At 35.1% G+C, this 15037-nt stretch overlaps 1 protein-coding gene across 2 annotated transcripts in view; it reads right to left on the bottom strand.

Annotated features, from left to right (window-relative positions):
• Nucleotides 1-204: 204 nt before the first annotated feature.
• RSBN1 (round spermatid basic protein 1) overlaps nucleotides 205-15037 on the bottom strand; it is a gene marked incomplete at its 5' end in the record, with an annotated part of 42532 nt that continues 27699 nt past the window's right edge. The window contains 6 exons of one of the 2 annotated variants that reach the window (XM_082651239.1): nucleotides 205-2256; nucleotides 4306-4782; nucleotides 5424-5532; nucleotides 6796-6963; nucleotides 13618-13760; nucleotides 14073-14210. In XM_082651239.1, the coding sequence (XP_082507365.1) occupies nucleotides 4309-4782; nucleotides 5424-5532; nucleotides 6796-6963; nucleotides 13618-13760; nucleotides 14073-14210 (1032 nt within the window). In that variant the 3' untranslated portion in view covers nucleotides 205-2256; nucleotides 4306-4308. Of the gene's footprint in view, nucleotides 4783-5423; nucleotides 5533-6795; nucleotides 6964-13617; nucleotides 13761-14072; nucleotides 14211-15037 lie in introns of both variants that reach the window. The other variant, XM_082651240.1, reaches the window with a different exon arrangement.

The raw sequence follows: 15037 nt of genomic DNA, 5'->3' as shown, positions 1-15037 counted from the left end.
ATCTATGAACTTTCTTTAGGAAAGTCAAGATTTTCTAATTTTGTAATCTCTAATAGTAAAAAATAATAGGGGACAGAGAAGGGAGGGACAAATACTTTAAAAACAGGTTCCAGGTAGCTAGAATTCACATGTGCGATTCATTTTGTCATGAAACATCAGTAAAGGACAAATCAGACTTTGTTTATTAAAAAAATACTTTACAGGAAAAAAAAAACTCTATGCATTCCATTGTCCTATTTTACAAAGAAATAGCTTAACAATTTAACACACTTAGACAGCTACAAAAAAGCACTGTGTTAAAAGGATTATTATTCACACAAATTTAGATTTAAGACTATTCATTAAAAACCTTTTTAAAACACTCATTAATGTCAATAAACAAACTAAGGCCACAAAACGCAAATAGTCCGCCAGGCAAATTATACATTTCATCTATATGCAAAGACCTCTTAGATAAATTAAAGCCACAGGAAAAAAAGTCTTAGCTGCCAATCAAAATGGAGTTTAGTCACAGAAAACACTATTACATGAAAATTTACAACATGTGATAGAAGTAGTACATTAAGTATTTCTTTAGAGAGAATTGAAAAGTGCTATATTAAGAGACAGTGGTCTCAACTACATGCACAAGTGAATCCTAAAAGATGTATGAAGAAAATGGAAGGCCATAATATTTATGGAGAGATACTTGCTTTTAAAGCAACAAACTTTCAGGATGAGGATAGGTCCCTTATGTGCTAAAGAAAAACATCTGTCTTGTACATTTCCTCTACTTACTGCATGACCAATAAATACAGCTACAACCTGTTTTTTAAAAAATAATACTTAGCAGAAATATGAACCTCTGGCATGTACTAGTGAAAGTTTTTTTTAAAAAACTTGTAGCAATGATAAAACAGATTTACAGACACAAACTCAATTATTCTAAAGATATAAATGCAAATAAATTTTTAATGGCAAATATAGATGAAAATAAATGATCTAATAATGAACTAATAATAATAAAGAATACATGCACTAAGGGGTTTTTTGAATTTTGGTATCTTGTTCCTAAATTAGCTTTCATTCTAGACAATAATTATAGAGGGAAAGGCAATAAGCAAAAGTTTCTCCAGTCATTAAGCATGAACTTTATGCCTATTAAGACTGATGCAAGACACCTTTTCCTAAGGTTTAGTAAATAATTTTATATGATAAGCCCCGTTTCCCCCCTACAAGAGCTTTTAATATTAGTCTACTGTAATTCCAACTATCTCTAAGGGGAAAGGGTACCTTTCAAAAGTCTTTAAATTCAAAATAATAAAGTACCAGTGAAACAAATTCTAAGTACTAAATTAGCAAATTAAAAGTACAATTAAGCCTAGGAATTCATTTTTAAAGAGTTAAAAACTTTGGAGGGGAAAGAAATATGTAGTTTTTATTATTATTGCTTTATGAATTTGGGATACTTCATAATCCTACTCCTAGTGTATCTTGGTAATTATAGAATGACTTCTGGGGCAGGGGGAAGACTTTTCTCCTGATTAGTGAATACCATAAAATCGTTCTAGTTACTAAGTTTACTCATTTACTGGGTCCTTTCCATAAGCACATTTAAAAAATATCCCTCTGCTCCACAAAATACTAAAACTTATAGCCACATTCTGCAAGTAATCTCAAAGAGCTGGCACAACAGGTAACATACCAAAAAAGGAAGATCAGCTTACATTTCAGTTACAACTTCACTGCCATCACTACTTTACAAGTCAGAAGACGCCAGATTGTTCCATGCCTCACTCCACCAAACCAAATAATTTAATGATTTTAGAAAAGTTGCTATCATTTGTATCACTAAACTAGGATACAGCTTTAAAGAAGTAAGAAACTCAAAACTTGCGCTTTTATATTCATCAGTCTTTAAAGCATGCTATTAAAATCTAATACTCACATAAGACATTCAGTTTCCAGATACATTACTAGCTAAATGTTTCTCTCAGTTCTATTGCAATTCTAACATACAATGAATTTATTAGTACATGATTTTAAACATTTTTATACTCTTTTAATATATGTTATATTGGAGTTGAGGGTAGAATGTTTTATAAAAAGAAAATGGGGATTTGCTTTTGATTGTAGGTCTTTGCAGATCCGCTGGTTCCTGAGTGATTATACACAGTGATGGCTGTCAGGAGACAGTCTCCTTGTTTATTAGCAATGACCAGCTTAGATGACAGGTGGCATCTGCTGGATGGCAAGTGGGAGATGGGGAAATCGGATCTTGGAAGACAAGAAAAAAAATTAAAAGTTTTTGCTTTAACAACCTTGTTCTTCATGATTATTTTAAAAAGCAAATGTTGCCTGAGAAGAATTTTACTTTGCACAGCCTGGTAAAGCTCTATGAAATTCTTCTGGACAGAAAAACAAAAATAAGAAATAACCCAAACCCACATACTTTGTAATTAACCCCTTCCCCCTAAAATAACAAAATAACAAAAAACACCCTCAAAGGCAGGTCCCTTAAAAATTAGCCTTGATAAACCAGAATTTACCCTAAAATTTATACCCAAGATTTTAAAACACCCCTGCAATAATCACATTACTGTTCATACCATTCTAATTACCTTATTTACAAAGATAACTAAAACCAACATCATTTCCAATTCATAAATGGTTTACATTGAAATGTTTCTCTATTTGTCTTCATCCTTTTTAACAGAGAATACATACATATACATATATATAAGGAATAATACAGATTCTAACTAATCACTGCAGTATTTGCTGATGGTTACTTTTCTATCGGTTTACACAGTGACCTCTATACTTTGCTAATATGCATTTAACTACACAACAATATTGCACAAAGTAATATTTATATAAGATTTAACCTATTTCAGAATATTTTAGAGAAAATTCATATTTGATATTTCAAAAGATGCAGCTAAGTTTTCATGGTGACAGACATAATAAAGCAGCATCTTTTTTTGCCTATGTTAATGTAAATATTCCAAATCTCAACCTCCAGAAAAAAAAATCTCCAAATTGCACTATAACCAGGTAGATACAAGAATCTGGTCTTAGGTGTGGGGAGTACTCTTCCTTTAATAAACAAAAGGCCTATTGTATTATTAACTAAGAGAAAGTGAAATGTGTATCCCATTAACATTCTAAAATAATAGAAAGTTAAGACTACACTAGCTATATGAACTGTGCCTGTTCGAAAAAAAATGGTTAAATACTCAGGCACTAATAAGGATTAGGCTACCTGAAACTCTAGGATGAAGTCTAGTGCCATATTCTTTATTAGACAGTAGCAACACAGAGTAATAATAAATAAACCCAGGTATTCACCAGTTGAAACTCTGAACTGAAGTATCTCAACAGATCTTTATGATGAAGAGGTTGATGCCAAGTGACAAAAATAGTTTTTCCTAAGTTTCATGCACAAAATATGGCAGCCTCATCTGAAAGATAGGTATCATTCTCTAAGTTTGATACTCGTGATCAGTTTAGGAAGCAAAAGTATCCACACAGAATGTGAGGATGCTAGGAAGCAGAACAATAGAGTATCATGTCAACATTATCTATTTTACCCAAAATATCTTCCACAGTTACCATGTATTCTAGAAGAGATTAATGAACCATGGAGAATGAATGACCAAGGACTATTCATCTTTAGATATTTTTAATTGAAATATCCACTGGGCTTTAAATAACAGATACAAAAAAAGACAGTTTGGATCAGAAAGTGCTGTGCTTTCTCTTTTGTTAAGAAATCAGAGAGCCACTGAATTCCTTAGAAACTATCTGTTCTTTATGGTTGGAACTAAATAACTGACTTGCCCACGTACAAGATGCAGGAATTGTTTCCTGCGACCTATGCCATTTTTTACTGTAGAAACTGAATCTGTGCCATAAAAGCACAAGTACTAAACCATAAATCTGATCTTCTATCATAAAAACAGCAAATATGGCAAGAGACAAGGCAAGATAAAATGAAAGGAAGTGAATTATTTACCAAATAAGAATCTGTTATTCCAGAGAATTCTCATTTTGATTTGAAGAAGAGATTGAATTGTTACCTCACACCTTAAAACAGAAAGTAGCAGCAGACCCACTATTACATACTGTACTAACGGGATAAGATACAACTCTTAACTTTGCATAATCTGTGTAAAAAAGATATGCTTGACATTTGTGGAATGTCATTTCTCTTTATAGAATTATAGGCAAGATTTCTCCAATAAAACTTAACTTAAGCCAGTTATAAAACTATAACTTCACATCAAAATTTAAAAAAGTTAAAAAATGTGTTTGAATATGTACATATCACACAGGAGTGCTTGAATGTTCCTGTAGATTGTGTTGCTGGTCAGAGTCCAGTCTACTTTCCACCTTTAAAACTGGAATAGGCTGAGTCATCTGATCTTGCTGTAGATTAAGTTCAGATGAAGGTGGGAAGGACGATGAAGCAGTTGTCAAAAGTTGCATCTCTGTGCATGTTTCCTCAGATTCAGTTTTTATTCTCACACACTGGGAGTCAACTTCTAATTCTCTCTTTCCAGTTAAATCATAGTCCACGTTAGAGCTGCTTTCTGTGTTTTGAGAGGCTTCCACAACAGGGTGGTACTGTTTAAGCCTTATATGCCAGGCTAAGCTGCACACTGCTGACACTGTTTTGAACTGATGAATGACATTTCTAGGGATGAAGTAGATATCATTGTCGCACAGCTGAATTCTAGCATAACGAATGCCTTCCCGCCTCATTTGGTTTAGTTTCGCTTCATCCACCCACTGCACACACTGAAGAGAGGAAAAAAGTTGCATGAGATTTTAAAGTAAAATATGTAAAGATGCAGTCAAATAAAACATTATAATTAGCACAGGAGAACAGTAGGATCAAATTAAAGCTAAACAACACTGTATGATATACAACTTTCTAAAATTTCCTACAATTCTTGAGACACATTTTTCCTCATATTTTACTACATTTCTAGTAAAAAAGTACAGGTTAAAATTAGGATGGCCTAGGGAATCATTTAAGTAAGTATTTCAAAATGCAACTAAATATCAATATTCTTTGACCCACATAAGGGCAACATTTGTCTGCTCCTTCAGTGTCTTTCAACCTTTTGCAGGTGAGGACACGCAGGGCAATGGGATTAACAGCTGAGACTGCTCATGGCCAGAACTGAGTTATCCTGGGCCCTCTGACCATCCCAGGCCCACCTGGCATCCCAAAGACTGAAGGATCTTAAGCATTCTGCTTGGGAAGCTCCGTTTCAATGATTTTCAACACCCTCCACAAACAGCCTTTAATAGTAATAAAATTAAATTCACTATCCCATGTATCCAACTGTAAGATAAAATGCAAAATTAAATAGATACGGATACTTATTTCCAAAATCTCACTCAAAGAGAAATAAAAAAGCAAACGTTATTACCTGGGAAACTGGAGGTTCATGAAGGTCCAACTGAAGTCTCTGTACAACATCAGTAAAATCCTCAGCATGAAAACAAATCACATCTTTGGTTATGCGAGGTTGGTCACTCCTAAGATTAACAAAATTAAGCTTTAGAAACAAGCATCTCCTAATGGAAAAAGGTGACAAATTTCAATCTTCCCGTTCCTGGAACTGCTATACTAGCAAAGAAATAGATGCATAACTCCTAAGGACAAAGTATACATTTGTTTCTTTAGTCAATTTAAAAAAAAATAAAACACCAATAAAGCATTTTTTTCCAAAATTAAAATTAGTTGTTATAAAACTAAAACATCGATGACTAAAAACAGTTTTATTCTAAACTAGATGCATTTGAATCCTCTAACCACTTTGCCCCACCATCTCCATGCCACCCTATAATGTCATTATCAGGACGGAAAGAAATGGACAGAATACATCTCAGCCACACAACTGTCACACCTTCCAGCTTTCAAAGTAGAGAGGGGAAAAAAGCTAAATGATCTTTAACTTGAAATACTTAACCTGTGATTGAACTATAATTCAATCAAACTCTAACGTCAGATCAAACTCTACAGTAATATTGAAGGCCCTGAAGGCATAAAAACAAAGTAAAATACAGTTTTTAAATATGTTCTGAGACTTGTTTAAACCGGGCCCCAACTGAGTGTAAAAGAGTGCAACCTCTATGAAAAACAGTATAGCAGTTCCTCCCCAAATTAAAAAACAAATTACCATATGATCTAGCAATTCCACTTCTGGGTATATATCCAAAAGAATGAAAGCATGGACGTGAAGAGATATTTGTTCATAGCAGCCAAAAGGTGGAAGCAACCCAAGTGTCCACTGACAGATAAACGGACAAACAAAATGTGGCATATACATATAATGGAATACTATTCAGCCTTAAAAAGGAAATTATGACACATGGTACATGTGTACATGGTACAATATGGATGAACCTTGAGGATATCATGCTAACTGAAATAAGTCAATCACAAAAAGACAACAACTGTTTGATTCCACTTATATGAGGTATTTAAAGTAGTCAAATTCATAGAAACAGAAAGTAGAATGATGTTTACCAGGAACTGGGGGAGAGGAGAAAGGGAGTTATTGATTAATGGGTACAGAGTTACAGTTTTGCAAGATGAGAAAGTTCTAGAGATCTGTTTCACAACAACATGAATATACTTAACATTACTGAACTGTACATTTAAAAATGGTTAAGATTTTAATTTTATTTTATGTGCATTTTACCGTAATTTTTTAAAAACTGTCCCCAACCTTTCAAATTGAGTCCACGTTTTCTTAAGACATTAACGAATCTTGCAGCTGAGTTCCATTAACTTACCATTCACCAAACTGTACAGCTTTCAAAACCCCAACAGCAGCCGTACTCTGCCAGTCAAACCCCTGACCTACATGATCAGCATGAGCTCTTGTCCTATCTTCAAAGAGGACTTCACGGGGTTCACTGGTCCGAGGTAGGTACTGGAGATTTTTAATTTCATTCATTGATCTGTAGTTGATTTGGTTTTGAAGCAAAGAGGGGAAAAGAAGTATTAACAGCAGTAAGGCAAGAAGTCTACTAAAATGCCAAATTTTAAATAAGATGAGGGCTGAAAAGGGTTCAATGATTTCGATCATCAGCATTTAACACGCTACAGTGTAATGCTGAATGTGATTACCTTCTTCTCTCAGTATGTCACAATAATATAGAAGCTGTATCTTTGATTTGGCACAATTGTAGTGTTTGAATATATAAAATTTAGTTGTCTAGCAACAGAAAATACAACTCAGAGTTCAAGGCTGTATGTCTCTTTACCCTGAGTCATTTTTAAGTCTCAAAACATTCTACTAGACTTAATTCAAGATGGCAACCTGAGCATCTACATGATCTCCTTTCACGTTAAAAGAGAAGTAAAAGGCTTCAAACTAATGTGGTAGGGGTGGGGGAGAACAGTAGGAGAATGGATGGGAGTATAGGTGAAACAGAACTGGCTATGAATTGATAACTGTTGATACTGAATACATGGGAGTTTATTATATTATCTTCTGCTTTTTTATGTGCTCAAATATAATATGAATATGAAGCAACAAATGAAAGGCATTAGTGAATGAACAAGAGCAACACATTTCTGGAAGGTGAAAAATGATTAAAAGTGTCTTGGACTAATGAAACTGAGCAGAGAAAGCCACAGGCCTAGACTATACAAGAAGGGAATGGCAGCTAAAGAGGCTAGTATGATGATAATGGACAGAAAGGAAGTAAGGTTGAGAAGGGAGCAAATAAAGTGAAATCTGCACATAAACCTGTCACGTGCCACCCTAGTGGTAGAAATTTGGACAGTCAGGCATTTACCCTCATGCAGAAGACTGTGGGTGACCCACCAGCATCCATCTCTCATCTTAATTTCTCTGAAAGAACTCTGATTTTTATTAGGTATCTGCTCCTACCCTATATGGAACCTCATTCACAAGCTCCAGAGGTAGATCCTGATGAGTTCTGGCAAACTACACTAAGCTCATTCCCCTTGCCAGTGAATGATTTAGGAATGAGCATGAACTGATCGATTCTGGCTAGCAATATGAGAGGAAATCTGCTAAGAATTCTGCAAAGCTTCCTGGCTCCTAAAAAAGAAGTAAAGGACAATCTCTTCTTCTTTTAGATATAACCAGATCCAGATGTGATACCTAGAACTGCTATAGCCATCCAGCAACCATAATGAAAGCCACTGTAAATACAAAGCCTAGGAAAGAGAATGACAGAGGAGAGAAAAGGAAAAGATGTTTCCTTGATGACAGCACTCAACCATTTGACTATATGGTGCCTAGAGTCAACCCCTCTGAACTTCTTGAAATACAGGATAACATTTTATTTTATGAACCAGTCTGAATCAATTTTGTTGCCTGTAACCAAAAGCATCCTGATAAACTTTCAGCCAAAAAAATCCTGCATGTTCTTCTCTAAACACACTGAACTTACCATATGAATAGTACTAACGTAATCCTCTGGTATTTGGACATATCCTTTAATGCCCACTTCTATGCCTGTTAACTCTGAAGTGAAACCTATCTATTGACAAGCCTCACTGAAATATAAATAGAATGCCCAGTAAGCCCAATGCTGTGTTCCTAAATTCGAACGGGTCAACCAAGAATCACCAGATATGTGAAAACAGCCTACAGCAGCCTGACAAAGACCAAAAAATGCAATGCTGAAATGTAAGGATTTTGTCAGAAGACAAAAGTCAAGTAAATGTCCCGAAACTGAAAGCAAAAAGATAATAAGAAATACGAGGATAATCAAACTGAGGGATCTATTATTCAGCCAACAGTAGTTTCATAAAGAAATAATAGTGAAAATGAAGAGATTACTGAAGCAACTAAGCAAGAAAAATTCCCAGAAATGAAAGGAGATGTGAATCTTTCAGTTTAAGGTACCCACCAAACAACAAAAAGGATTAAAAAATAAGAATTAAAGGCCCAAAGACGTATCATTATGAAATTAAGCTTCCAGAGAGGAAAAGAAAATAGGTTACTTACAAAAGAAGAATAATTACACTGGCATTAAGACTTCTCATAAACAATATTAGATACCAGAAGACACTAGGGCAATGCTAAAAAAAATCCTAAGAGAAAATACATCCTCTGGACTACAGCTAAACTATCAATCATATTTAATGACAGAAAAAGATATTTTCAGACATATGATGACTCAATACCTTCCTTTTCGTAGAATATAACTTGAGTATGTGGTCAAGCAAGGAAAAGAAATAAACCCAGAAAGAAGACAACCACAGGTTAAGGCAGAAAAAACATCAAATGGTAGATAACTGTGAAATAAGCTTTTCACACTGAAGTAAGAAAACACAGAGCTCCAAAAGATTTCCAGGTAAAAAGTGATGAGTTAGAGCAGACAGTATGATTGAAATTCTGCATTCTTGAGGGTATGATAAAAGCAAAGAATGCAATGTAACTACCAACATTCTCCCCAAAAAGAGGCTATATAAAAAAGCAACAGCCAAAAAAAAAAAAGCAATCGCCAAAGTCATAGAGGAGAAGGTCAGTGTGATTCTAGAAAAAAGTAATGTATCTTAAGCAATAAACAGAATAGAAGATAATTAGGGATATGGTCAAGAGAAGTGTATGGTATCACCTCAAAAAAAGGCAATCAGAAACTACAGGAAGGACTTCCCTGGTCACAGTGGTTAAGAATCCGCCTGCCAATGCAAGGAACATGGGTTTGAGCCCTGGTCTGGGAAGAACCCACATGCCGCAGAGCAACTAAGCCTGTGCGCCACAACTACTGAGCCTGCACTCTAGAGCCCGCGAGCCACAACTACTGAGCCCACATGCCACAGCCACTGAAGCCCGCGTCCCTTGAGCCCATGCTCTGCAACAAGAGAAGCCACTGCAATGAGAAGCCCGCGCACTGCAACGAAAAGTAGCCCCCGCTTGCCGCAAACTAGAGAAAGCCCGCGCGCAGCAACGAAGACCCAATGTAGCCAAAAATAAATAAATAAATTTATATTGAAAAAAACAAAGGAAACTACAGGAAAAACAGAATTAAAAAAAAAAATCAGCATGATCCAAATATGAACGAAGCTAAAAAGTGGCATGATTTTCAGTATCTAGGTGAAATACAGAAAAGAAATATCCTTTTGTATATTATTCCTTTGAGTGATAACAAACCACTGGAACCTTAGAATATGAATATTAGCCTACTAGATGGATCTGCAATAAACTTACCTACCCATAATATTTTAAATGCCATCTGTTGGCTTTCAAATATTAGAATACATCTATTGACAAAGCATATAAAGCCTAATTATGGTTTTAAAGCAGAATATGAATTAGCCTCAACAATGTATAAGCACAGCTGACAAAAAGTAGAAGGGAGAGGAAGAGGATAAAGTAAGGCTCATTTAACTATTTGGAGAACCCATAAAGGGAATAAATCCCTATCTATTATACCAAGAAACTGACAAATTTCCTGTCAAACCCTTAAAACAAAACAAAAAAAGGCATTAAAAACAGAAATTGTTTTTGCCTCTGGTAAAAAGGTGTTTGCTTCTGGAGAGAAAGGTGGCCAGGATTTTTCATTATAAACCCTACTATACTGTTTGATGTTTTAAAACCCTGTGCATGTATTTCTTTAACTCTAGAGTTCATAAATTTAAAGATCATCTTCATTAGCAGTGCCCTGGATAAATAGACAGCTTCTCACATTAATTCCATCATTTTCAGCAACAGGGCATTCTCATTAATGCAAAAAGATGACATTACTTTTTAAGTTTTGATGTATTCACTCTAATTCAAAGTGCTTTTGAATGCCCCTCTTAAGAACATTTAATCCCAACAGAAATAAAATTTGATAGCACCTCAGATTAGTTGAGAAATAATAAATTATTAAACAAACGATGTTGCTACAACCGCCTAATTACTTGGAAAGAATGTTAAACTAAATTTCTCCCTCTATACTGAAATCAATACCAGGTAGATAAAATATGTAAATACTGAAATCACAGATGTACTAGGAGAAAATGTAGGTATTTTATAACACTAAATGAGAGAAGGCTCTTCTAAGTTTGCCACTAAAAAAGAAACCTCAGAGGAAAAGACAGATCTGACAACACATAAATAAAACTCTGTGAGTAAAGAAGAAAGAAACTGAAAAAAATTATGAGTAAAGAAAAAACATAAGCTAAAAGAAAAAAATGAGAAAAACCTATAACGTAAGAAAAAAATAGTTAATAGTTACAATACATAGGGATTTTTACAAACGAAAAATATCCCAACAGAAATATGAGTAAAGAAAATTAAGAGGGAATCACAAAAGAAGAAATACAAACACCTCAAAGAAAAACAAATTGGAATAACACATTTTTGTCCAATCAGATCAACAAAGTTAAAGAGAATGTTAGTGGAGAGTATGGGGGAAAGGGTACTATTTTACTATATGGGTGGGAATATAAATTGGTACATTTCTGGAAGTCAATTAGAAATGTATATATACTTTGAGCCTTTAGTAATTTCCACTAAGAAATAAACATGCACATGGCACAAAGATATTATCTACCTACCTACCTATCAACCAACCACCCAGCTGGCCACAATCAATGATGTGCCATACATGTTTAACAATTGGCTTTAGCAGAGGAGATGGCTCATTTGTAGCTGATATGCTGATTTGTGTGGTATAAATACTCACAACATGGCCAATTTCAAGTTACTAATGTGACCTCACTCAATGTGGAATTGCGAGGCTAATAATGCCCTGTAAGCTGGTACAAACTGGCTCCAGCATACCACTGTCGTGTCTGTCAAAACACCATTTATATTGAAAAAAATGCAAACAATTTACACTAATAAAGAATTGGTTAGGGCTTCCCTGGTGGCACAGTGGTTAAGAATCCGCCTGCCAACGCAGGGGACACAGGTTTGAGCCCTGGTCCAGGAAGATCCCACATGTCACAGAGCAACTAAGCCCTGCGCCACAACTACTGAGCCCGCGCTCTAGAGCCCACGCACCACAACTACTGAAGCCTGCATGCCTAGAGCCCATGCTCTGCAACGAGGAGCCACCACAATGAGAAGCCCATGCACCGCAAAGAAGAGGAGCCCCCGCTCGCTGCAACTAGAGGAAGCCCACATGCAGCAATGAAGACCCCAAACAGCCAAAAATAAATAAATTTATTTAAAAAAAATAAAGAATTGGTTAAATAAATCTTGATACAACCATACAGTCAAAACTACATAGTCATTTAGAAATGATGATATGGCTGCATCTTAATATAACATGTAAACCTAAGGGGGGAAAAAAAACAAGTTTTAAAGTAAACATCACATAAAGAATGAGTTAATCTGTGTAAAAAGAAATTTATGAGTATATATGGACCAAAATTGGAAAGGTTAATGTGCCTAAATGGGTGGGATTATAGATATTTTTTGCCTTTTTACTTTTTTCTATTATCTTTTTTTTAAGTTTATAATAATCAGGAAACAAACAATGGTCATTTCCTTTTGGGAAGGATTATAGAATAAAAAATGTATGCAATACTTAAGAATTTAGAATATCAACATTCATCATCATGATGTACAAAAACTGCTATGGTCTAGCAATGCACAGAAGTTTCGGTTTACTGCCATGTTCTACCATGCCACCACCTTGCATTCATAAATAGCTTTTACAAAGTATTTTCATGACTATCTCAAGTACCTAAGGTTATTCCATACTTAGCTCTAGTATTTATTCTCCTATGAGCTTTAAGGTAAGGTCTAGCCTAGTCCATTAAAACTCACTTTTGGGTACTTATTGTGAGTTGCTATTTTTTGAGTTGCTAATTTTCAGTCCCATTAAATTGAGATTTTTTTCATAGTCCTAGAATAAGTTAATCTACATTTGTTTAAACAAAATAAATTTGTCTGAAACAATGTTAGGCCAATATGAATTGCTGTAGGAGAATACATCATTGGTTTCATTCAGTAAATACTGATCACTTGCTATGTTAATGAAGACAGAGAAGAATTAGACTGTCCTCAAAAAGGTTAAAATTTATAGTAAAAACCAAAAACATGTAAACAGATCATTAATGAACAGAATGATGTGTGAGCACAGAGAAGAGAATGACTAAGTCTAAGGGAACAAAGAAAAGCTTCACAAAGGAAGTGACATCCAAGATAAGTTCTGAAAATTCGTTAAGAGTTTGCCAGGTAGAGAGGAAGATGGAGGAGGGGATGCCATTCCAAGCAAAAAGAGCAGTGCAAAAGCACAGAGTTGTGAAAGACCATGGTTTGGAAACTGAGTTCAGCATGACTGGAGCAGACTAAAAGCAGATACACCTAGAAGAGATACTGTCAGGGCCAGATTAGAAAAGATCCTTGTAATCCACACAAAGGAGTTTAGACCTTTATCTTACAGGCAGTTAGGACCCAGGTTTTAAGAAAAGAAGTGAAAATTAAATTTGTTTTTTTGGAAAGTTGCCTCACTCTGGTAACTGTGTAATGAGTTCACTGGACTAAGGAACTGACGGCTGGAAGATTTACTTAAGATAGCTCTTCAAATAATTTAGGAAAATGGTTTTGAAACTGTGCTCAAGTCTCAATCATCTCTATAAGCAACCAACTAAAAAAAAGTGCTTCTGTTTATTTGAGAAAAATAAATGTTTACCGTCGTCTTTTGAAGGGTGACTTTGGCATATCTGCTGTAGGGATCATCTGCTCTCCTGGCCTTACCCACATGATAGGCCCATCATCACTCTGGGACCTACACTGGAGTCGAAGGCTAGAAAGCGTACCCCAGGGCAAAGTCATCTGGAAGTCAGAAGAATAAGTCACGTTAAAAAAAATTTTTAGACTATTTACAAGTTAACCCCTCACACCCAAAAGAAAGCTCTAAGGAGGTTATTTTGTGTGTGTGTATGAAGAAAAAAATGTATTAGACAGTAATTTGTATGTAAAAAAGAATAATTGAAGTTAAGTATTTTATACCAATAATTTTCTAAACATTTCTACTCAAAACATTGGATAAAAAAATTTTAATAGATAAGATTAGCTTAAAACTTTTTAATGGAAAGTGTCCATTTAAGTAACGATCAGAACTTTAATAACCTGAAAAACACTCACTTTCAGAAATGGTGATTCTTCTAACATATCAAGGAACTCTGGGAAATAATCACCAACTTCTTCATCTACTGCTCCAACAAGACTTATCTGCCGCATAGGACCTGCTCGGTAGGTGCCACAGCAGTATGTCCTGTTGACCTGAGATAAAATGAAAGAGGGGGGAGAAAGGACTGAAGTACACTATAACATAAGAATCAGGATAGGGTATTATTTCCAATGTTGCTATTTCTTCTACATACTAAGAATTCAACGGTCAGTACCTTGGATAAAGTCAATAGTTACAGAAAGGCACCCTAGCACACTGACAAATACATTGATATATGAACCATAAACAGAAATTTCAAGGTGAAAGTTAGTCCATGGTCCAACGTCTCAAGGAAATACTGAAAACATTAAGATAAACTTCTCTGAGAATGATGATTTTTGAACTTTGTAAACACTTTCAAGTGATCTTTATAAGGAAAAAAAATCAGTAAATAAACAGTTAAACTGACAGGGCAGGGGAAGAAAATAGACTATTGTCAAATTAATCTTCCATATTCATTTTGTACTCCCTAGCTTGAAAGCCTTCACATCAGGCCAGATACCAGGTTGACTGTTATTAAATCCAATCTCCCAGTACTTCCATATAAGATCCTCCACCCTAGGCAGGCTGATATTTTTCTCTAACCAACTTATGCCATACTTGTATCTATCTGTAGTGATTTTTCTCCTGAATCTGCCCTTCTTGGAATGTCCTCTTTTCTGTCAACCTAAATCTTAACTTTCAAAGATGAGTTCAAGATTTTTCTTCTGAAAGCCTTCCTGATCTCCCTTGATAATCTAATGTTACCTGCAAGCATAGACATTTTCTCTGTACCAACTCTAGTAAACTTAGGGCATGTTCTATACAAGTTTGCAGCCCAGGGAATCTTAACTTTCAAACAGAATCTACCAAGTGATTCAATACAAGCTGATATTATTCT

Source organism: Grampus griseus, assembly GCF_964374135.1.
Source record: "Grampus griseus genome assembly, chromosome: 1".
Classification (NCBI taxonomy): domain Eukaryota; kingdom Metazoa; phylum Chordata; class Mammalia; order Artiodactyla; family Delphinidae; genus Grampus; species Grampus griseus.
The sequence above is the reverse complement of the archived record's forward strand: the minus strand, read 5'-3'. Positions and strand labels throughout refer to the sequence as shown.